Consider the following 23,896-nt stretch of genomic DNA (forward strand, 5'->3'; position numbering starts at 1 on the left):
TAGGTCGTCGCCATAAAGAAGCGAGCTATTCAAACGAGTTGCGCGTGAGAATGACGAAACGTAGGGCTTTTAGCTAGCTTTTGAGTCAACCACCGAGTTAGAAGTCATGATAGATAATAATATACGGTAGAATTCCACATATCTTATAATATCCTGGGCACTTATTAAGTAGAACGATCTTCGAGCGTTTTTGGTACACCTAGATATAGAAGGGAGCCTACCTTAGGAGGATATCCTGAGCGCTGATGATTGGCGATTGCTAGGTGAGGTCAAACACATTCTTGAACCTTTCTATCTATAAACTATGAGGACGTAGGGCTGGGGCATAGGAGATAGAAACGGACGCTTACGGGAGGTTTTGACCAGTGTCGAATACCTTTTGGAGTACCTAGAGGACTAGAAATTATTTTACAACGACGTCATAGACGACATAATCCAGGATAGCATTGAATAGGTGGATGAGACTGCGTAGGAGCGCCCAAGTCGCACTAGGCAACGCCCAGCTCGGTTCAACGATTGTGAGGTAGATCTGCCCTCGCAACGACCGTAGGAGAGAGTGATGCCAGAGCACGTTTCTGGCACGTACACGAGGCCAGGTAGGCCGGCAGGTATATCTGCGGTAGCAGATATCGGAGACGATTATCGTCGCTACCTGAGGCTATGTATTATGAATGCGTGGTAGAAGCTTAATAAGTATTATACTAAGCTAGGAGACTCTCCGCTGTTCGTGGCATCGATTATCCTTCATCCCGGGCTTGGCAGCAGATACTTAGAGATTAATTAGGTAATGGAGGAGTAGCTTATGTGGGTACGAGACGCTAAGACGGGGCTCTCCCGATATATTAATAAGTGGTACCGCCCGTCGGTGCTACAGGGTTCCTGCGAGGCATCTACCCGAGGGCCTGCACCGATGTAATCGGTAGCTCCTGACAAGCCGCATGAAGCGAGTGATTTTAGACAATGGGTTATGAGTAGAACGAGTAGGGCGATAGTAGCGGGCAGTGAGCTTGATAGGTATATGTGGCTGGAGTCTTAGGAGACGAATGACCTAGTCCGATGGTGGATGGCATACCAAGAGTCGGTCCTGGTGCTCAGTAAGCTGGCGCTTGATGTTTTTGCTATATTAGCGATGGCTATAGACTGCGAAAGATCTTTTAGCCTTGTAAAATTATCGTTGACATCACAGAGGCTTTCTATAAGTTTAACGATACTAGAGGCGCTATAATGCCTTAAGAACTGGACGAGGCATGGGGTAGTGAAGTTGGGATCCGCCCGTTTAGGTCGCGGTGACAGTGACGGCGTTTATGATATAGTCAATCTGTCCAGCATTTAATAATATTTAATCAAATACTCTAAACAAACAAATATTACTCAAAAATCTCTTAAACAAATAAATATAGGTCCGAATTAGATTTATTTAATTTAAGGGTAGCGCTAGTAGAGATCATAATTCCATACTATTTGCGTAGATGATCGATGATAGTAGACGATCTACTAGAATAGTTGTACTTGTCTCTTTTTCTCCTCTCGAACTAGGGTCGGTAATGCCACCATTTCCTTCCGTTATAATCGACCTAGGTAGCTAGAATCTTTCTGCCCTCCTCTAGTCGATAGTATTGCTAGATGGGGGATGTCTTGTGGCGGGAGGCGCTAGCATTAGAAGATGAGGAAGCTATTAAAGAAGAAGTAGCTAAGTTAAGGTTAGAATTATCTAGATTCTAGATGGCTACCGCAGCCAGAAGCAATACCCGAGAGATCGCTAATGGAAGACATGATTTCTGTTGTAAGTTTGACAGTAAATGCTGGCTGTAAGGTTACACATGTTCGATTCCATCAATGGTGCCGGGGCCTAAATATATGCTAATGAAAAAAAAACATCCTCATACCATTGCATGGACAGATGTATTTACATCCAACAGTGTAGGTTGCACGGAAGATCTCTCGCACTTTTTCTCTGAGCCAATTAAAGTCTCACCACTAACAAGAGATGGGAATCGCTAAGCCTAATAGGGCTAGCATATTTCTGATGGCGTTAGGGTTAGGCTTCAATTGGCTCGAAGAGCGTGCAAGAAAATTGGAGCAGACTATTTGTCTGGCAGTTAGTCTAAGACCATTGGACCAGACTGTCTGTCAGTCTGTTTCAGTCAGACCAGACCATCAGTCCAGTCTGGCAAACATAGACTGGACTAACAGTCGGTCTGAGGAGCGTGGACTGGACCATCAGTCTGGTCTGTAAGATGCAGACCAGACTGATAGTCCGGTTAATGGTCTGGACTATAAGGAGCGCTGGCCTCGGCTCTTCGAGAAAGCAACGAGTACTCGGAGCACTTCTCATTGAGGCCTTCGGGCTCGGCCAAGTCGTCGCGGTACTCCCAATTGCCCTGTCCGCCGCTCTCGACGGGAATATAGTAAGCATTGTTGGCCTGCATGAACCACCCGCCCTCAAGCTCACAGGATCTCGCACCATCGTCTGCTTAAACCACCCGACCGCCTTGGGGGCTTTGGTGACCTTGAAATTCTTTGCTACGGAGTCGGGTTTCGTCTCAATGACATTGGCCGTGGCTTTACGGGATCGCCATTCTCGTACCGCAGCACGTACGTAAAGGTGCAGTTGTCCTCGTACTTGTTGGCCTTGATGAGTTCCGGCTTGTGCATCTTAATGCCGTGAAGTGTGCCGCCAAATCCAGACGCGGACTGATATTTGTCGTAATCAAAGTCGAGAAACTGAGTGGCAACGCCTTGCAAGGGCTGACAAGTGGGGAAGAGCCCAAGACTGTGTTTGCTCTTGCTCTTGTCACCAGTAGAGCATTTCTCGTCGAAAAAAGGTGTCAAGACGCAGCTTCCCTTGATGGTCTTGGTGTAAGTTCAGGTCACAAGTCTGCAAATACTCATCGGGGGGCAAGAATCTGAGGTCTTGACATTGTCACTGTATTCATGCTGCGTGGAGGCCTTGCCATTTTCGCCTTCTGATGAGCGCTGATTTCCATAGACTGTCGCCGAGAGAGAGGCCGAGAAGAAGCCAATTCCGCCCGACACTTCAGCCGTGGCCGAGCCGCCGATTTCTGGCGCCACTTCGTTGTTCCATCCAAGCCTCTCAGTAGCAACCAATGCCGTAGACTTAGTGCTTTCAATGGGCTTTGAATCGTGTCCGGTGACTATTTCAGGAGCATCAAGGTGGGGATTGACATTGAGAATTGATTCGAAGCCCTCTTGCTTAACAGAACTGCGCAGGAATAAGCACTTGCGCTCGTCTTCTTTCAAGCCATCCAACTTGATGACGGTTTCGGTGGCGTCCAGCAGGCCCTCTGAGTAAGGAAGGCCCTTGTTCAAGGCTCTCAGGATGCTCTTCTCATGGCGTTGTACCTTCTCGTCATTGCGGATAAGTGCAGCCAAGTTGACATCGCCCGATCCCTGTCGGGGAATGACGGAGCCGTTTGAAAGGGCAGCAGAGAAGGACAGTATTGTCAAGAGCATCATGTTGACCATGGTTGATAGAAGCCGCTCCGAGAAGCAGTTGTGAAAGTAAATGAGAGCGATAAGTCCTGAAGAAAGAAAGAGTAGTAGATCTGTGTGTATTGAATACTGATTGCTTTGTGGTCTGTTGGAAATTTTAAGGCGAGAAGCTTCGATATAAATACTTGTCTAGGTACACGTCTCCTGCCAAAGCATCAAGAGCACCATGTTACTGCAGGGCTCTTTGTGGTCTCTGGGCTGGATCGGTGGCATCACCATAGGATTTGGAATCAACAGAGTCATCTTGACCGACTCCGCCACTTGCATTTAGATTAAGATGACCTATATTACCTTTACTATCTAACGCGTCATCCGACCAGAGCTACATTGGAACGACGCGAGCGTTGCGTTCATGAGCCGACTGGCATAGTAACACCGACCGAGGTCGGATACCTTTGCGGCTTGAACGCCCAGAGTCATCCAGTCCAAGGAGAAAATAGCCTGAACATACTGCCGGTCGGGTCAACTGCCAGAAATAATGCTAAGCCTCCAGGCAATATACCAGTGAGTCACGCCATCCAGACCATCTTGTAGATAGCATGACTCGTACTAGATACTGTTGCCCTGGGTTGATAACACATGTTTCGCTTATGATATGATACCCCCATTTCATATAGGGTAGTGCCGTAGCTCTCACGGGCGCGGGGCATTGATGTTGTTCTAGGTACTTCACATTCCCCCACGTTAGTAGGTTTAATGTTCAGGACGTCAGCTAGCTGAAGGTGAAGTCTGTCGCGGATCGCTAATTGAATCTGGAGACCCTTGTCAAAAACGGTCGAGTCCTTTTGGAGGCGGATGAGAACCCTTTTGTCGTTCCTTGGCGCCCGCGGTCTTCTCAGGGCTACTGGGCGCGATTTTGCGGTTTCCGGGCTGCGTTTCATGCGCGGCGCGTGCAACGCCTGCGAAAGTCGATGTTTTCTCAGGAGGTGGTGCGCGTGAGGCATTTTCTGTGCCGCCGAAAGTGGCGGTGTGGCCGGGGGCTGGCGATTTCTCACCAAAGGAGGCAGCAGACCAGTGTTGAAGGAGGGTTGTTCGAAGGTGTTGCGCAAAGCGCTTTCCGTATCCAGAGGAGAATTGTTCGGCACATTTTGCGATTGCCTGCGAATACGCGCGTAGGATGCTGGCGCGTGTATCAAGTTGGTCTTGGGCTTCTGCGATCAGAACCTCGGCGTCGGCGAAAGGGTCGTCGATCCCTTGGTCCTCAGTTGCAAGCGGTGCGAAAGGGTTCGTGTTGAGCAATTGCTTTCGGTTTTCGGCTGACGGTCGTATAGACTGCTGCCGAACTGGGCTGCTGCTCCCGGTGAAGGGGCGAGTGCGCACTGGGATGCTGTCGCGGGTGATGGTTCTCTGTGTGCTATCCAACGAGTTGGGGTTCACGGAGGCACCACGTCGCGGCGCATCGCCAGCGCTTACGACATTTGGTGGCGCAGGCGCCATGCCGTTGGGCGTGCGGTTCAAGGGTTTGTGCAAATTTATTATAATTTGTTCCGCTATCTTTCTGGTCTAAAAACGCAAGGTAGGGTATACCTTGTGATGTAGATGAAAGATGGCTTGGCAATACAATACAATATGTCGGTTGCCATATAGGGTAATACAATATGGATCTTTGGAGAATACAATCATATTGTGAGGGGTCCATATTGCTAATATCATATTGTATCTATTATTAGCAACATTGCCTCTTTAGGCTACCGTAGACCATGCAATGATTGCAATAGCGAATCTTTCCATTTTTGCGACGGCAGTGGCTGTGTTCTGAACCAGCAGGGTCGTAAGCGTGGGCCCAAGTTTTCGCAGTCGCTGAGGGAGGATGGATGCTGCCGTTGTCGAATATATGTTGAACCCATATGACTTGGCTTGCGGATGAATTACCAGTTCTCCGCCGTAAAGAATGCGTATGGAGTACGTATGGAATGGAACTAGTCTATGAAATATGGAGTATGGCGTATGAAAATTTCTCTATAGATCAACCAATCCATACGCGTATGAATAGAAAGCCTGAGGCAGGGGGCAGGAGATCTCAAGTCTTATGCTATTGATGGCTCTAGAGTCTGATCATGTATTCACTAATCTACATAGTTTTTCGACTCTTCGCTGCAGTTTTACGCGCATGCGTTGGCTCCCTTGGTTGGTCTGGGATGGTAGGTCGTGATGGGGTCCACGACCTTGTCCTCGGTCGCGTTGATACCAAAGCTCAGCCATGCGAGAAGGCCGTCCTCGAGCTTGTCGCCGACTAGCTGGTACTGCAGGTAAGGATAGCCACCGGCCTCGAGGTCGCTCTGCAGAAACTCATCTTCAGCATTCGACGTCTTGGGTTGGTTGTTGGTGTTGTACGGGGCTAGCTCCTCGACTCGGTCGATGAGGTCCTGGTCAAAGTACATTTGGCCGACGTGCGAGGCGCGCTCGTCAACGATGGTGTTGTTGGGCAGAGGCGTCGCGTGAGGGTGCGTCAGGACGTGGATGTGAATGGCGCGGTCCTCGTAGTGGCCAGGGAAGATGGTCTCAAAGTGCACGGCGCCATCGTCGTTGGTCTGCTGGATGCCACGCAGCCAGGTCAGACCCCAAGTCTCCTCCCAGGTGTCTTCTCTGTTCTCGAAACCCTCCTGGACGACGCCGGCGTAGACGCCAGTGGCATTGGCCTCTGTGTGGAAGAGAAGTCAGAGTTAGCTTGGAGAAAGTGTTGTTTGTAGGAGCAGAGAAACGTACGCCACACATCCACGTAGGAGCCAACCACTGGCTGGCAAGTATCGACATTAATGAACTGAATGTCCAAATGAACAGGCACACCAGTCTGGTTCTCGATAATGTTCGAGCGGATAGACTCTCCGGCAACATCTGCGTGTACATGTATTAAGCCACGAACCCAAGCATGGCAACGGGGCAGCACGTACAGTAGGGACCGAGAACTTCCTCAGGAGCCAGCACACACGAGGCGTTGCTCCTGAAAATGGCCGACTCACCCATCTCGGCGTTGTAGCCGCGACCCTCGTGGTCCTGGTTGCGGGCGACGAGGCCGCGTTTCTCCCTGATTTCGTGGATCATGCTATGACGGCGCTGGATGGATCGCTCTGTGACACCCAGAGTGTGTAGCTTGTTGGCGCAATGATTTAAATTGACCACGTTGTTCTTGAGGAACTCGCGGCGCTTCATAGCTTCCTTGGGATGGTCCTCGCCCGGGTGGCTGGCCACTAAGGGGATAGAAGCGAGGCCAAGGCCCATCAAGATGATGTTCGTATACATGGCTTGGAGTCGCAATCGATGAACACAAGGATTCTGGGTTACTTGAAAGGCTGCTAAAGATCTTGGAGCTGCTTGGTCTGTTTGTGTGTCAGTAGAAGCTGGTCGTAGCTTATATACTGAAGATGTCCGTCGCCCTTGCCAATGTCATCACTCGAACTAGGCGAAAAGAAGCAGGTCCACGGCACTTCCTTGACGATTCTTCCGACTCGTAGCACTACAGTAGTCGTCACTGGAATCTTTTTTTAGCGGCACTTGTTAGTTTGTTGTCGATGCAATCTGGGAGCCGAGCGATTGTGTTTTGGCAGTCTAGCTTCGGTGTAATTCTCGATAGCGGCAGCAACATGCGTGCAGGACTAATATCCACCACCCAGAAAACAACTATAGCCGGAAACATGATAAGTAGTCTGACTATTCCGTGGACCAATGGCAATGGGCTTAATCAAATCACACCCGGCCATCCCACATGGGCGATCTGGAGGATACGTGTCGGCTTGCACATTCTGACTGTAGAAGGCGAACAAGCGGGGAAGCCATGCAGAAATCCAGGCAATAGATGTATACATTAGTAATCCATGATCAGAGCATTTTAATATTTTGGCAAAGATCCCCTCTGCACAAATACAAACGTGGAACTTTTGTTCGACATTTGCACGGCCATTGCAATCGAGCCGTTGGAACTAACATGCTCGGGCGTCCATGACTAGCCAAAGCTCAGTTGGGATCTGAGTGGCGGTCAAGCTTAGCCACTAAACCAAGAATGCTGTCAAATTTAAGAGGACGATGACAGCAAGGTTATGCTGTACGAACGGGTATCTAAATTACCTTGGGTTGTTGTCGCAATGCCCCTTGCTAGGTCCCTGCGCCCCCTCTGCCACTGCAACGCCTCTGGTTGGGGCCTTCGCATGCAGCTTGATGGATCATCAAATACCCCAATGCAACGCTAAAGGCCCGACAATTACTACTCAGTGTTCCTCATATGCACAGTGTAGAGGTCTATCATGATATAGTGGTGGGTGTGTGGCACGTGTATTATTTGGTATCCATGCGCTCGGTAAGGCCCGCTATAATCAGCCACAGACCCCGCCCACGTGGTGGAAACAACTGTTTGCCGCTTTTGGGGGTCCAGTTGGTGGAGAAGCGGGAGATTAAATCTTACCACACTCAAAATGGCATATCAAGCGATTCAGCCAATCAGAAGCGCGAAGGCTCCTAACAGCGCGGGCATAAAGATACCTTTTCACACTGCCAGTGCTGTAAATAGTGCAAAATACCGTATACGATATTTTTAGACCTTGCACTGCACTAACCTTCTAAAGATTTGCTGCACTGCACTATATACGGTATTGCACTGTATTTGGACAATATCGTATCGCTCGACAGTGCAGAAGCCAATTGGCCCGAGAGTTGAGCTAACCTAATTCTGTAAAGATTGAAGTCCGATATTTATCGCTTGCTAGTTAGAGTCGAGGAGTACTTGGAGATTGTCACCCCTCTTTCGGCGGCCTAGTCCTTGCCCGCTTACTACGTTTCACTGAACTTGAGAATGTGGGCGTCGGTGTCGCCATCCTCAGGTTTAAAGGCTGACCTGATTTCGTACACGAGCTAGGTTACTGTTTCATGTTAACTTCAGGATCAAGCGTTGGTTTAACGCGGCGAGGCCTTAGCTGTTGCAAAAAGCCAGGGCTTTGGTGTTTGGTGGGCGGACTTACCATCGCGGTCCATGAAGCAGGATGGCCGCTCCGTGTTATTAAACCCGAGCAGGCCGGCCACAAAACAGTAATTGGTGTGAGGCTTGCCCTTGTGAGCGAAGGTGAATTGCGGGTGCAGCATGGCGGTCGCGTACGTCTCGGGGTTGACGCGCTTGCCCCTGCCCGACTCGTTCTTCGCCATGATTAAGTTTCTTGTATTTCGATGGATGGTAGTGAAACCTGCAGCGCCACTCTAATTTTTTCTTGTTTCGATGGATAGTAGCAAAGCATGCAGCGCCACTGCAGGTTGATGTTTCACTCTTTGTGCTGTATCTTATATACGTAGGTGGGACCGCCGGGCCGCACCCCCGCAATGTGACTGTATGCTTGCTTAGCCGGGCTTTCGCGTCAAAACATTAATGACAATGGCAAGTCGAAGACTGGTCCGAATCGAGCGGATAGAGTGGATAGGCAGTGACTGCATCGACTTTGCACATGGCACTGACATACAGTACATTGATACTTAGGTAATTATTAATCTTAATATTCAATCCATGGAAACAAGGCTAGCAGCGAGCTCGTGTAAGCAGCTAGGCACTATTTTGGTCGTCAAGCAGCGAACAGCTTGGCGATTCTAATACCCTCCTTACCGGCCGCTTCCATAAATCTATTGATTTCTTCGAGAACTTTGGACTTGTGCGCTGTAGGCCAAGCACACGGAGGCGAAGAGAAGTGCAGCGATCCATCAGCTCGTTTGCCTCGTGGAGACGCCCAAGGCTTTTGATGTATGTGCCAAATTGTGCATCCTAGTGAGCGTGTCATGATGATCCGCCCCAAGCTTCGTTCTAAAAGTCTCCATGTATGGAACACATCAAAATTTAGGAGGCAGGCCAAAATAAGACCCGAAACTTACAGCGCCGTTGGTCAGAGTATAGCACCCCATAAAAAGTCTACGGTATTGAAACCGCCATTTGCATACGTCACTGTAAAGCATGAAATTGAAACGCTTATTACTATTGTAATTCTATATAGTGAATAGAAGTCTTTAGATCTATTAAACGATAAATAACTAGTTATCAATACTTTATATAAAATCCACGTATATCTTTGATAGCCTAACAGCTAGTGTAGCGAAGAGTTAATTAGGTGCTGTATCTACTTTTGCAGAACAAGAAGACGTAAAGATTACGCGGCTTCGCCTTCTCTCTTCTAAAGCATGTTTCGGCGTCGATAAATTCATACGGGAAAGACGGCTTGCTTAGCAGCGAAGCTAGATCTGACTCCATAACGGCGATTTAGGAACAGTGGGCGGGCGATCGAGTATACAGCAACGTGATAAATTAGACAGTGGTAAATATAGGAGACGGTATATTCAACCATTGCCGCGACTGATATTCTCCAAACCCACTTCGCATGAAAGTCAAAAAATGCAAATTTACGCCATGTCTCAGTTTGCGAGTCAACTCACGAGTTTTTCGATGGGAACTCATACTCAAATTACGTAAGTTTTCGAGTTTGAGTTGCGAGTTACTCATGAGTTAGCGTTTAAGTAAACTCAAATGCCCAGGTATGGCGCCGCTTCAGTCGCTGTAGATTGGACGCTGAACAGTTGAGGAATAGCCTTCAAGCTAGCCAGTCAATACAATTGCCGCATGAGAATTTGTGGTACCTGGGGAAAAGTGGGGACAGGAGCAGAAATGGGAGGACGAACGCTCATAGGCTTTCAGGTACGTAAAGAGGGTCGAGCCGAGCATAGAGAGAGGGCAGGGAGATGGCGGAGCTGCTGGTGTCATTGATCGACGAGGCTCTTCGTAACAGTTGACACGATGAATGTGTTTTGTTTCCTTCTAATTGATCATTCTATGTTACATGTACCATGCCAATCAAAAACCTCGCCTTTGGTTATTCTTAGGCGATTTTCTTGAAGGTAACCGTGTAAGGCTTGGTACCGTCCCCGTCGTACCCCATCCGAATGTCCAGCTCGGGCACCGTGCCGTTGAGCCTGAACTTGGAGGGAAAGAACTGGGCGGGCAGGCGCGAGCCGAGAGCCGAGAGGTAGAACGCGAGCCAGTCGTCGCCGGAGACGTGCTCCAGGCGGACATTGTACTGGTAGACCGTTTCGGGGCGCTCCGCCAGCAAGACGGGGCTGTCCGTGTCGTTGGTGGTGGTGGACTTGAAGACCAGGCGGCCGTATCCTGCGTTGTGGTACTCGCCCGCGAGATCCTTGATGCTCGCCGAGGGGGGGATGCTTCGATCCGGCTTGTTGGGGAAGAGTTTGTCCACGGCGCCGGCTGTCTCGCGGTCCATCTCGTCCAGATTTTCTCTGCGTCTGTAGCACTCGCGTGTTAATTTACGAGCATAAAGAAAAACACAGTTTTTGTCTTGGTGGATAGGTCGGTTCTGCTTACACTGTGGCCATGTCGAAGCGGTTGGCGTTGGGAATGCTCAGGGCATTCTCAACCAGGTGGCGCGCCAGGACCTCGTTTAAAAAATTGCCCTGCTTGTATACGTTGCTCATGACGACGATGCCAAACTTGCGATCGGGCATCCACCAAACCAGGGAGCCAAACGACAGGCTCTCGCCGACGTGCCGGATCAGAGTCTCGTTGTGAAAGGTGGTGCGCTGCCAGCCGAGCGTGTACATGCCGAATCCCATGTTCTCGGCCGGGTAGATGTCGTCAATTATGCGCGGCCGCCGAATGTCGTCGTGCGTGTCCTGCGAGAGCGGTCCCGTCGAGTAGAGCAGGCTGCGCACCCACTTGGCGTGGTCGACGACGCTTGTGATGATGCCGGAGGCGCCAGCTTCTTGGTGGTAGTCGCGCGTGATGGCGCCGTGCTTCTGCGTGGCATTGTCCCAGTAGTAGCCCGTGGCGAGCTGGTTGGGCGAAGCCTTGGCCTCAGCCACGTCGAGAAACGTCGACGTCATGTTGAGAGGGCCCCAGATGAGCTCCTTGAACGTCATCTTGAGCGGCTTCTTGGCAAGTGTCTCAATGACGTGCGAGAGCGCCATGTATATAAGGTTGTTGTACTGGTAGGCGGTCCTGGGCTCGGCCGTAAAGGCGAGGTTGCGCAGGTTGCGCACAACGTCGCGGATAGGCGTATGGGTGCCGTTGGTGGTGTACTGCCAGGTGTAGTCGTGGCGCGGCAGGCCGGTACGGTGGCTGATGGCGTCGTCGAGGGTGATGTGCTTGGTTGCCCATTCGTCGGAGAGGACAAAGTCGTCCGGGATGATGGACGATATGGGCGTGGTCCAGCCATCCGTGAGCAGGTCCGGGTACGTCTTGTTGCTGATAAAGTGCGACAGAGTCGCGCCGACAAAGGCCTTTGTGGTCGATGCGCCAAACCACAGAGTCTCGGGGGTCGCCTTTACGTCTGGAAGCGTAGCGAAGCCATAGCCCTGGAAGTTGACGAAGTTAGCAAGAAGTGGTTGGTGTGTGCCGTGCTGGGGGTAGCTGTTTGCTTTTGTACCTTGGTAAAAGTCTCTTCTCCGTCGATGACGGCAACGGAGCAGCCAGGGACCTGGAACCTGGCCAGCAGAGACGCGACAAGAGCGTCAGTTTCGCTGGTGAAAGGCGTTGTCGAGCAATTGGTCGAGAGGGGTGCTGCTGATGGCGGCGGTGCGCATGCACCAAGAGAAGGTGCAGCAGTCGCCAGAAACAGGAGCAAGGAGTGAATTCGAGCCATTGTTGTTTTTAGATGCTGTGAGAAGCCTGAAGATGGCATTTCTGATGTACTCGACGCAGTCTTTATATAATAATTGGGACTCATGCGGCAGATGGGCGACAATGGTAGATTACATGAAAAGTCCGATCAGAAAGTAAAAGAAGTCATTGTCGTTCCTAAATTTAGTTGCAGTACAGGTCTCCTTCCTTGCATCGATGTATAGTCCTTGACCCTTCCTCATTCTTCTCTTTACCTTGTTTTTATCTTCATCAGCGGACGGACCTATATCGGCTCATCTCCGTCGTTGGCTTTGCTTTCTGGATGAAACTGAGCCATGTGGATTGCAGGCTTTGGTAGCCACGATGAGGCGCGGAACGGTGGTGGCTTAGCTGTCTATGCCTGACTCAGTATCGGCCATTGCAGCAGGGGTTCCAAAAACGTTCGAGAAGACTGCAGGGATCGCCACAGGGATATGCACGCTGGCCTGCAAGTGCCGGATAAGGTGGCACATGGCCGAAAAGCGAGCATGATTGGTCAAGGAAATGATTAACGCTGGAGATGAGAGCGCCTCATTGGTCTGCATCTCGACTCCGCTGAGGCTGTAACGTGGTCCATCTGCACTGACCGGGACCTAAATACTTACTTTACCTGTGAAGCAGTACGGATTTGAACATATCTATGGACGTCGACAGTACATCCAGATACTGTAGCAGCCCACCAAGATCTAAGTATCCCCTTGATGTCCCAAGATTGCGACCAGTATTTTAGCCCAGCGACCAGTAGGCCGAGCTGAAAGTAAGGGATATCGGACTTACGATACCCTTGCGTGATTGTGGTTATGAAAGGTACATCAACTCACTAAGATCTACTACTAGAAGTGAAGTACCTAGATTCCCTGTCTCTATAATTGGTCATTATGCAGATGAGACCCAGTGAAGAGGCGCATGGAGCCAGGGCATGTAGTTGAGGTCGTGACTCGTGACTCGGTGCAGCCTCACCCACGCCCGCGCGAGCCCGCGCCGAGTTCTCGCATTCTGATATCCAAATTATAACTATGAGTGGCATATATCAACTCCACGAGTCGTCTTGACCGGCAGTTACACTAAGCCCGTAGTATGCGTTAGTATGCGTGGCGGGTGACCAGCCTAGTGTAATGGTGAGTGGGCGAAAGGAAGAGGCCATTGGTTGCGGCTGGTGCATTGCGGCCGCGAAAGTTCGGCTGAAAATGTCTCTGTACGAGCGGATCAGGCAATCCATGAGTGTAGTGGGCGAACCCGGTGACGAGGATGAGTGCGAAAAGTTTATTCATACGCACCCGAGACAAGTTGATGGCGAAGACGCCGCTGGAATGGTGGTGCCGGGTGGAGCAGGACTCAGTCTCGGCTCGTTGGCGATAATGACGCTATGCTGCAATGAGCGAACGATGCGACGATCATTCAAGGATGATGATGCAAACTAAGTGATGAGTGCAGATGAATCATAATGAGACATTCAGAGTCTTCATCGATTAGGTGACGTTCATGTGAGCGAGTCGCATGTTGGTTGAAAGCCACACTTTAACATAACTCAGACGCCGCTAAGCAGCCTAGGCTTTCTATCCATACACCATATACCATATGGAAGGAACCCTGTATGTATTACTAAACGTTTATCGCATGCAAACTTATTCCATACATATGGAACACGGAAAATGTCGCCATCTTTCATTACTGTGCCACCTGATTAAGAATGCGATGCTGAGCCTCGCCACCTTGTATGAAACAGTAATTTCCTTGTCCTCATTCTCTTCTTCGACCAAGTCTACCAGAACACCCTTGGTGACAACGCTTTTGATCCAACTCTTCATGCACTCTGCCCTCTCAATTGTTCGAATTCCAAGCTGACATCGGGCCCAGGGTATTGTCCGTCTTGCGCTTGAGAGAGGCTGATCAGATCTTGCGCGGTATAGCTGACTGCAGAAACAAGTGCATATAGCTCTGGCCAAGAACTACAATTATAGGACAGATTTTAGACAGTGACAAGCAGGATCAACGCCTCTAGAGCCGTCTACCGGTTGACTGCCGCTCTAAGAGATGATGTCGTGACCATCAAGTTGGAAACGCATCAGCAGGAGAAAAACAGCTTGAATATGGTGGCTGCCAATCATTGTGCGCAAGTGACCCCAACGTGCCACCGTAGGCCTGTCCTGACTCGCTGACTAAACCTAAGTTTGACGACCGCAGATTGCTACTCGGCAGATACTGCTTGTCTCTACGGATGATGCGTAACGACGGTGCACCGTTGAAGTGTAGATCAAAGACGCTCCACGCAGTGCTTGCTAACGCGACGGAAGCTTAGGAAATTTGTGGGTGTCTGTTTGGACTTGCTGTTGCGCCTGACTCGACGACACGTATCCTGAATAATGAAGCACTCATATTCAGAAGTTATTCATAATATGCAGGCGAGCTGAAAGACGAGCAACGCTGAAAGCCATAAATTGGGCGGCCGTGCCCCTTGGCTCCAATGTCGGCCTCTCTGATTCTACCACATTCATCACAATTCAGCTCCCTTCTCCGCTACTACATGGCAATGCTCACCAACTTGTTCTCAACACAGACCAAGAGAATTTCTTTGTCCAAATCTGGAATCAGCCTGTTCTGGCGAGAGAATGGTCCGCAATACCCCTCCAAGACGGTTCTCCTCCACGGCTTTCCGTCTTCGTCCCACCAGTACCGCCACCTGATTCCTCTCTTGGCTGCCAGATACCGCGTCATTGCACCAGACTTGCCGGGCTTTGGCTTCACGGAGACACCTGATGATTTCACGTATACCTTCGATTCTCTGGCAGACGTCGTTGAAGAATTTCTTGCGTCGCTCTCCATCGATAAATACTCGATTTACATCTTCGATTGTGGTGCCCTTGTAGGGCTACGCTTGGCACTCCGCCGCCCTAGCGCGATCGAAGCCATCATTACTCAGAACGGAAACGTCTATGTCGAAGGCTTAGGCGACGTCTGGAACCCTATCAAAAAAATTTGGGCGAGTGATAACACAGCGGATGACCGAGCCAAGATCGCCGACAGGATGCTGAATTATGATTTCATCAAGTTCCAATACGTCAACGGTACGCCGGACCTGAATTCCATTGCGCCCGAAGCCTACGCGCTGGACTATGCCCTGTTGCAGCGGCCGGGTCGCAGAGAGGCTCAGCTGGATCTATTCAGAGATTATCGAAACAACATCCCCTTGTATGAGAAGTTTCAGGCATACCTCAGGTCATCGCAAGTACCTCTACTCGCCCTATGGGGCAAAAACGACGTTTTCTTCATCCCGCCAGGAGCGGAAGCGTTCAAGGAGGATCTGCCCAACGCGGTCATCAAGCTTCTTGACGCTGGGCATTTTGCTGTAGAGAGCCATGCTTCCTTGATAGGAGCAGAAATAATCCAGTTTTTGGGTGATGAACCGGATATAGAAATCTCTTACATGTAGATTTGTTTAGTCGCAAATAATCCTGCGTTTCAACATAGTCAGGCAATGTGCGCCAGTAACAGCTAGTTTCTAATTAACTAACAATACTGATTATATCCAACAAGCGCCCCTACAACGCAACACAAGAAACTCTTCAAGGGCAAGAAACGGCCAACAATGGTCTACTGACAGCCATCTTTCAAGTGCACGTCTCAGGTCGGCCCCACAATGTCGGTGAGCTTTGGCAAAAGATGACAAAAATAAAGGCGCTCGATTTCATGTTCGTGCTTGCCCGGTACAAAATCAAAGGCGACGCATTGACGCGTAAGCGCTTGAGAATGCCGTGCACAGGCCAGCTACGGACAAAACGTTCCGTCAGCACTGAGGCTTGCATTGTCTTCCGCTGACAGAGTAAGTTGGCGCTGACCCATTGACAGCAACGATGGTGAGCTCTGTGGATACGTCTGCCGTCTTACAAGGGAGCTAATAGGGCCACGGGTACCCGTGGCTATAATATTTCACGGGTACCCGTGGGGATTATGTCAGCGCATTCCTTCGGACAACGCGGTGCACCCAGAGGGCAGTTAAACTAGTGCTAAAACATTCCTACTTGATAGAATACATTTCTTCTCGCGCTTCGCAATCTGCTGCAGCTGTTTCCCAGATCTCACGCATGCCTCTTCTCCCAGAAAACGGGTTATCTTCCATCTCAGTCGCTACCATTGCCTCGACCCGAGCCTCTTCTGCCCTGTCCCAATCCAGGTATGCCATAATTTCTTCTTTAGTCCAGTCTCTAAAACCGGTTTTTGTTCTGCATTGCTTGCCCATCTGCTTCCAATCAAGGCACCATGCAAGATCTGCTTTATTATACCGTTGGGGCAAGCCTCTTGCCCTCCGATACTGTTGGTTAGTCTTGATGCTGCCCCGTGGCTGCGCGCTATACCACGTCTCTCTTGCTTTAATGTATCTCTGGTAGATAGCCTGCGGATCATCGTACTTGAGCTCGGGCGCTTTCAAAGTCTGGCCTACTGCTGTTGCATTAACTATGATGCAGTCTGCGACTTCCTCGGCTGCAGCTTCTTGACTTGCTGATGAAGACTCTACCGTTCCTCCGGTGTTAATAATTTAGCGACTCTGTTCCGCTCCTACATGCTCTCACAGCGTTTGGGCCGCGGCGGGCTCATACGCCTCTATAGGAGACTGGCGTAACAGATTCTGCCTCAGCAGTCACCGGCGCTGCAACTGCCGCTGCCGCTGCCGTCATGTAGGCCGTCTGTGTCGAACAGGCATCTGCGTATCGCATAGGGCATGCTTTCGAAGTCGTCGTATGGCCCAGAGTGTGGCATCTGCTACATGTGGGCTGTGCTCTTGGCCGTTCTTGCAATTCAACCACCTCGAATCCGCTTGGCTCCCGCCGAGTGCTGGATTGTGGCTTACTCGAACGGGCAGCCACATGGTCAAATCGTCGCCGAGGCTCGCGCAATAGCTGAGGGCTTCCATGACGACAGAGATGCCACTGCGTGTGAAAATGCTCGAGCTCAAGTGGTTGATCATGATCCTGTTTTTCTTTAAGCTTATGAGCACAAGGCAGCCCATGAGTCCGCGAGAACACACCGGTGCATCGAGGCATGTCTTGATGTGAGAGACGCTTTCGCTGTTCCTCGACCTTCCGCAACGCCTGGTGAGATACCCAACCACGGACAATGCCATAAATTGAGCCGGAGAGTTCAATCGGCATCCGCAGATGTTGCATAGCCTGGTTTGATCGAAGTTCGGCTAGTTGATTAAGCAGCGCTTGCTTGATGGCCCTCCAAGCCTCAAAAAGATCTAAAGTCGATTTTTTTAGGTGGCTCTTCAGTAGCGCGTGAACCCCCTCTACTCGTGAAGTAACCACACTACCAAAGTGAGAATGTCGATCAACCCATGACTTGACGAGCTTCTCCTTATAAAGATCAAGCCACGTCTCCTTCACATAGCTAACCTCACGAACATGATTAGGCACGTATCGTTGCTCGAGGTCTTCTAAGCGTGAATAGAAAGTGTTCTCGTCAATAGATCTCACAAGTGAATGCCAGCAGCTGTAGAACTCGTCCCAATCTTTTTGCGCCTGCTGGCGTTCCCCCTGTCCGAGGAGATCCTTGGTAAAGCCTGACTTGCAGTACTGGAGAACTGCCTTATTTGATGCCAGAGGCACAAAAGTGAGCTTGCGGTTGGGAAGCAGTGAGACACCGCATTCATGCAAGCAAGACAACGATCAGTTAGGATGACGGAAGGAAGCTTCGCCCCAGAAAGCTCGTACATAGACCGAAGTCGCTCTAGTGCCCATATGTAGTCCTCCTCGCTCTCGCCTTTCAGAAATGCGAAGGCAATGCAGAAAGATCGCTGGCAAGCATCGACACCAATAATATCAAGCAGTGGCATTCCGTATATATTTGTCTTGTATGTGCAATCCAAGAAGAGGATGTCTGGGTACGCCTTTAAATACGCAAGTGACTCTGGATGAGCAAAAAGTACAGCTGTCACTCGGCCACAATTATCCAGCTGCATCCGATTTCAAAAGCCCTGCTCATCTAACTGGTTGGCAAAGGCTTGTATGGTGCTTTGCCCTTCACAGAGCTCCCGCTTGCTTTGTGCAATGCGATTATATATATCCTGCTGAGTTGCAATTGTGTCTGAGTGCTGTCGTAGATGTGTCCTGATGTCTTTAGGTGCCACTCCCGCATTCGTGAGGTCGGCGATAGTTGCCTTCTCTGTGTGAGATAGTACACGATGAACGGGATGAGCAGACTGATGCCAGCTCGGCTCATGATTATGAATAGCGAAACTGCTATCGGGTCGATGCTTCACAGCCCATGTGGTTTTGTCCAGGCTTTGCTTGGCAAGTACGAAAAATTGACAACCAGTACCTCGCGTACTAGTTTGTCGCTTCCGGCTCTCTGAGGCATCTGGTGGGCGGCATGCGCGGTCGCAGGTGTACGTGACTGAAACCCTCCCAGACGTCTCCTTGTGCGACCTTCCCGTCACAAAAGCATAGCCTCGTGCCGCTGCCCAGGCATTGATAGCTTTAAATACAGCATCTCTGGTACCGTACTCCCCTTGAGGAGGGAGGCAGTCGGCCGGAAATTGCCTCTGACTGTCTTGCGACGGCATCTCAAGGGGTATCAATTTCGAGCCATGCCAGTGGAACGAGGTTTACTGGTAGTACAGAACAGAATATTAGCGGCGCTTTAGAGGGCGATGTGCGCTAAATGGATAGCCTATTGCTTTGGACACTGTTGACTGGAAAACGCGCTGACATAATCTGCACGGGTACTCGTGGCCCTATTAGCTCCCGTGAGGGACGGCGTTTGTGACGTAGTCAATCTGTCCAGCATTTGATATATATTTTTGATCAAATACTCTCCAAACAAACAAATATCGCTCGAAAATTCTTCAAACAAACAAATATAGGTCGGATTTGATTTGTTTGATTTGAGGGCAGCGCTGCGACCTTGTCTTTGCGAGCGTGGCAGTGGCTACGATGCACCTATTTCTCAGTTCCGGAGCAGTGCACCGGCTCATGTCGACTGGCTCCCAATCATGTAGCAGGCCGCAATAGTTCTGGCAGGTCCCGCTTCATCCGTTGCGGCTTCGCAGTTCGAGGACGGTGGCTTGCTTGAACCTGCTTGGCTGCCGGGTGAATGACCTCTGCGAGCCAGCTTCGGCTACTTGCTATCAGAGCTCCTCATCGTGTAACCGGTTTTCCGGACTCTTAGTACAGTGCACTGCGGCTGTAGCGGCGGTGATGCGTTGGGAGAGCGCCCGGAAGTGGATGGAATTGGAAGTGGGGGCGCTCTCGGTCATGGACGTCCCTCACCGGCGCCTTCGCATTGCGCAACCTACCTATGCTCCGTCGATCGCCTGCCCGGACACACGGGTAGGCAAGGTCCTTGATCTATTATCCTGCGTCACATGGCACCTGCTATTCAACCGAATTCAGTGTGTATCAGGGCAGGGTGCGCGAGGTATCGGTAAGACTGTAACTTGGTGGATATGCGGAAGTGTACAGGGCCTGTGTACATAACGACATCATATAGCCAGAACGAACGATTGTCTTACTATTTCCCGGAATTATCTCGAGCGGACGAGCCCGTCTTGGCACCTTACCAAAGAGATAGTATGGATACTTAGTAAGGTAGCGTTATAGCCGAGCGCGGCATTTTTAGCATCAAATTGCATCAAATCACCGTGTAGGTTGCAGCCAATCTAACCCTGACCCACCACCCTATCTCTCGCTTCTTTACCACGTGTACAGATTAATCATGCACTGCAACATAAAACATGACCCACTGTGCAACGTCTCGGTTTTCGGGCACGTCCTGTCCAGAGCGTGTCACCATAGCATGGGTACGTTGACAATCATCGAGACTCAACTTATCCTTAATTCTGTTCTGCTTTACTTATTGCCCTTTTAGAGGCTTCAGGCGCCACCAACGCGGCACAGGCAGTTTCTCGGTAGAGTGCTGCTTTGTGTTAAACACAAAATGTAAATACGATAACCACCCACCTAAGCAACTTGAGTTTATTAGCTCGCTAGAGTCTCGTGAACCAAAGAAAAATGGTAGTAACCTTTCTGATAGGATGAATAAGAGAAAAGGACAATGACAATAATAAATATGTGATAATGTTTAGTTATAAATAAACTTGTAAGGTAATAATCATCAAGGCCACTGATCAATCTGCTTTTCCGATTGTCTGAAGCTGTTCTTGGCCGAGTTTAAACTACTAGTGAGCTTTCTTTCATCCAAGCCTTTGTCAACTTGTAAATGCTTTCTTCTATAATCCTCAGCCAAACATTACAATATCAATGCTATCATAGATATGCTAATGGCTTTAACTTATAATATGTGCCTCAAACGTTGTGTATTGGTTAGTTGCACCACGCAACATCTTGGTCTCATACCAACTGTACGTCTGATAAGCAAACTGACCACCTTACATGCCTGGGCGTTTGCAGCCTAATACAACCACTCGAGCCTACCAATGTCTTATTGTATAACCTGAAACAGCGTTCGCACCTGCGGGGTTACGCCAATTCTGCTTCAAAAGCTCTGATCGCCCATATCGTGATATCGCTCGCTGCTGGATGGTCGGGCTTGGTAAAATTGCAGGAGCTAGCCTTCGTCCATAATGGCTGGACGAGCTTTTACATCTATGCATCCAGCCTATATTTTGACTAGAAGGGCCGAATCCAAAGCAGCACGTAAGTAGCTCTGCTTGCTGCCCAGAACGCACATACCCTTCGATCATTCTGTCAGCGTCGCATTTCGCGATGCCTATGCGTTACCTGAAATACACCCCTGAAGTCCGTGATGTTACGAGAGTTGGGTTCGTCGACGATCCAAATCACGGTTACATGTATCTGGCCCTCTTGCTCAGATATAAATTGAGACAGCTCGCTCGTCACGAATTCTTTGTTAAAAGTTCAGCAAACAAATAGCATTGATTCGATCATTTAAACGCTCTACTACCTTTTATCATGAAATTCATTCATCTTGTCTCGATGTGCACTCTCGCACTTACCGCACCATTGCCAAGCCCACAGGTATGCACTTCAGTTCTTCTATGCCTGAGGATATCATTGGACTGAAGCTAAATAGTCCAGATGGGGGCGCCACTTATTGGCCTCGACGCCAAGAATAACGACCTTGATGTCCCGGTAAACGTACTCGGTCTCCAGACTCATGATATATCAGCTCTGAACGGCATCTCGTTTCTGAGTGGCAATTCAGCTCTCAACGGCAACTCTGCTCTCAATGGAAACAAGGCTCTCGACGGTAACTCGGCTCTCAACGGCAACTCTGCTCTCGATGGCAACTCGGGTCTCGACGGTAACTCGGGTCTCAACGGCAACTCTGCTCTCGATGGTAACTCGGGTCTCGATGGTAACTCGGGTCTCGACGGCAACGCAGGTCTCGACGGCAACGCGGGTCTCAAGGGCAACACTGACTCTAATGGCAACACGGACCCTAATGGCAACGGGGCTTCGAGCAGAATCCCTGACCCCAATGGAAGCCCTGTCGCAAGCAACATAAAAAAGGCTGACGGAAATGACACCATGAGCAGTACCTCAGCTTCAACCCGGCCGCCAGTGCCTGATACCAAAGCGACTGTTACTGTCGTTCAAGATTTCTGCGAGCAGGCGGTTTCTAGCAGCGCTCCAACCCCTCTCCAAACCCAGGCTTCTACTACCTCTACGATCTTGCCCAGCAAGCCGGCTCCTACTGCCGCTTCATGTGGCTGTAGCCCTGCCTGAATCGAGTGAACTCCTTGGCGAAGGAACACTGTGGCGACTGGAATCCTTCGGGCCACTCCTCCAAGACGAGATGGCAACCGCTTATTCACAGTCACCTGCGACGCTGCCTGCAGGCACGCGGAACCTCAGCGCTGGACAAGGGCCAACATGCGCAAACTAGTTTATTTCGTCATGGATGCTATGTTACTAAGTAGCCATTCATTTGGTGGCGATCCCGACTTGGTGTCTAGCTCGTCACCTTTTTTCCCCTTTAATTTTAGGTAGATAATTATATGATCATCTCATACTCGCCTGCTAGACCGTATACCTACCACGGTCGCACATTCAAGTTTGTACTGGGCACCGTGGCAGCATCGATAGTATAGTCTGAAGATGGCCCTCGGAAGCATACCCTACCAGCCGGAAAATAGTCCACCTCTACTGGCCGTGGCCCAGTGCCTCGGCCGCGCAACCACAGTAGTTGGGTCCATGACGTTGTAGCGGCAGCTCTACGCCATCCTCGGGTTATTCTAGCGTGCCAACGCCTAGGCCATCTTGTTTCCTGGACAGGTGTAGCACACGCCGCCGAATGCCGCATCCGCAAAAGGGAAGTAGGCAGCGTGCTGAGGCGAAGGATCCGTATTAAGGTTAAGGTCGATACTATCTTTCAGTTGCTATGATGAAAAGCTCGGATAGTTCTTGATAAACGCAGATACATCGGCGGCGTCGGAGACATTGAGCGTATACCGCGAGCCCTCATCAGTATCGTTCCAGTTAGAGCCGGTACACCGATTAACTACCACGCTCATGTGTGCACGTACACGATGATATGCCTGTCGGGGCTCTGTGTGGTCAGGCGCACGACGTCATTGTCCTCTGCCTCTTCTGTGTGCTGCTTCGCATATACCCGCCTGACGCAGTACCGGATGTTGGGCCTGGCCTTACTGCTCCGGAACACGCTTGGCTGCGTGCATGTGAGCCCAAGGCGTTCGAAAAGGACGGGCTGGGGCGACAACGTGGCCGTGAGCATGATGATCTGAACCCCCCACTGCGCTTTTTCTTTGAATAATTAATTTTTAAAATCCTTATAACTAGATTAGAGGCTTTCTACTAGTCTAATAATATTAATTACCACTGATATATTTGTATCGTTACAATTAAAGATGCGAGCTGCGAGCTTTTGCATCGTGTTCGGCCTTGCCGCTCCTATACGAAGCTCCCGAACGACTGCAACGCAGCCCGCAACAGTTGGGCATTGGCAGCCGCTGGAAAGTCAAAAAGTTGTGGATCTTGAAGTTGTATATGGCAAAGATGTGAAACAATTATTTAAGACGCCGCAGAATACTTGGGTGGCTAATGTGGACGTGATCTTTCCGGAGTCTACCTACACCGTACCATATATGGCCACACTGCCTACTGCCGCCATAGCGGCCCCTATCTCATGGTCGGCGACCTCTACTGACGCTGCCACCACTACAATGTTTCTAAAGGTTCCAGAACATGTCATATCGAACGATGCTGGGGTCAATACGGCTGCTGTCACTTCTTCTGACGCCTTGCCAACAATAACCAGAACTTCCGGGGCAAGCTCCCGACCAAGTTTGACGTCCAGCACAATGCCAACTACAATGTCGACTTTAGTATCCGACCAAAGGCCGAAATCGGCACCAAGTTCAGCACAGAGCTCTACAGCAAGTCCACCATCGACAAGCTCAACCACTAATTCACCACCCACGTCAACCTCTACCTCGGCATCGACTTTCACCTTTACTTCCAACTCTCATCCAACATTTGGCTCAACATCTGATGTAACTTCGACTTCTACTTCAGCATCTGCCTCAACCTCTGCTCCAGTGCCTAGCCCAACTTCTGGATCAAACTCTGCTTCAACATCGAGTTCGACACCCAGCCCCAGGCCGTCAGCAGGTAAAATTGGTGACGTTTGCGATTCATGCCCTCTCGATAAGCATGACGCGTCAACCTTTTCCTGCATTTGTAAAGACAAGAAAGTTACAGGTGACTTGAACGATTGATTATTGAATCAAGCGGGTGTTTCAAGGTTTCTTCAGTC

The 23,896-nt window shown here is 50.2% G+C and overlaps 6 protein-coding genes across 6 annotated transcripts; 2 read left to right on the forward strand and 4 right to left on the reverse strand.

Annotated features, from left to right (window-relative positions):
* Nucleotides 1–2,261: 2,261 nt before the first annotated feature.
* Nucleotides 2,262–3,486, reverse strand: V2A60_008798 (uncharacterized protein; the record flags this gene model as incomplete). Its single annotated transcript, XM_083260070.1, has 4 exons — nucleotides 2,262–2,393; nucleotides 2,453–2,518; nucleotides 2,569–2,853; nucleotides 2,920–3,486. The coding sequence occupies 4 exons, from the start codon at nucleotides 3,484–3,486 to the stop codon at nucleotides 2,262–2,264; spliced, it is 1,050 nt and encodes a 349-aa protein (XP_083116196.1).
* A 792-nt stretch (nucleotides 3,487–4,278) lies between these two features.
* Nucleotides 4,279–4,950, reverse strand: V2A60_008799 (uncharacterized protein; the record flags this gene model as incomplete). The annotated part of the gene is made up of 1 exon (XM_083260071.1): nucleotides 4,279–4,950. One exon carries the CDS (start codon nucleotides 4,948–4,950, stop codon nucleotides 4,279–4,281), a length of 672 nt encoding a protein of 223 aa, XP_083116197.1.
* A 665-nt stretch (nucleotides 4,951–5,615) lies between these two features.
* On the reverse strand, nucleotides 5,616–8,643 carry V2A60_008800 (intradiol ring-cleavage dioxygenase; the record flags this gene model as incomplete). The annotated part of the gene is made up of 4 exons (XM_083260072.1): nucleotides 5,616–6,154; nucleotides 6,220–6,348; nucleotides 6,405–6,830; nucleotides 8,463–8,643. The coding sequence occupies 4 exons, from the start codon at nucleotides 8,641–8,643 to the stop codon at nucleotides 5,616–5,618; spliced, it is 1,275 nt and encodes a 424-aa protein (XP_083116198.1).
* Nucleotides 8,644–10,349: 1,706 nt separating this feature from the next.
* V2A60_008801 (uncharacterized protein) lies at nucleotides 10,350–12,125 on the reverse strand (the record flags this gene model as incomplete). Its single annotated transcript, XM_083260073.1, has 3 exons — nucleotides 10,350–10,770; nucleotides 10,850–11,838; nucleotides 11,910–12,125. The coding sequence occupies 3 exons, from the start codon at nucleotides 12,123–12,125 to the stop codon at nucleotides 10,350–10,352; spliced, it is 1,626 nt and encodes a 541-aa protein (XP_083116199.1).
* A 2,481-nt stretch (nucleotides 12,126–14,606) lies between these two features.
* On the forward strand, nucleotides 14,607–15,572 carry V2A60_008802 (alpha/beta fold hydrolase; the record flags this gene model as incomplete). Its single annotated transcript, XM_083260074.1, has 1 exon — nucleotides 14,607–15,572. One exon carries the CDS (start codon nucleotides 14,607–14,609, stop codon nucleotides 15,570–15,572), a length of 966 nt encoding a protein of 321 aa, XP_083116200.1.
* Nucleotides 15,573–21,195: 5,623 nt separating this feature from the next.
* On the forward strand, nucleotides 21,196–23,548 carry V2A60_008803 (uncharacterized protein; the record flags this gene model as incomplete). The annotated part of the gene is made up of 2 exons (XM_083260075.1): nucleotides 21,196–21,735; nucleotides 23,399–23,548. The coding sequence occupies 2 exons, from the start codon at nucleotides 21,196–21,198 to the stop codon at nucleotides 23,546–23,548; spliced, it is 690 nt and encodes a 229-aa protein (XP_083116201.1).
* Between the last annotated feature and the right edge of the window lie 348 nt (nucleotides 23,549–23,896).

Source organism: Cordyceps javanica, chromosome 6 (genome assembly GCF_051103115.1).
Source record: "Cordyceps javanica chromosome 6, complete sequence".
Classification (NCBI taxonomy): Eukaryota; Fungi; Ascomycota; class Sordariomycetes; order Hypocreales; family Cordycipitaceae; genus Cordyceps; species Cordyceps javanica.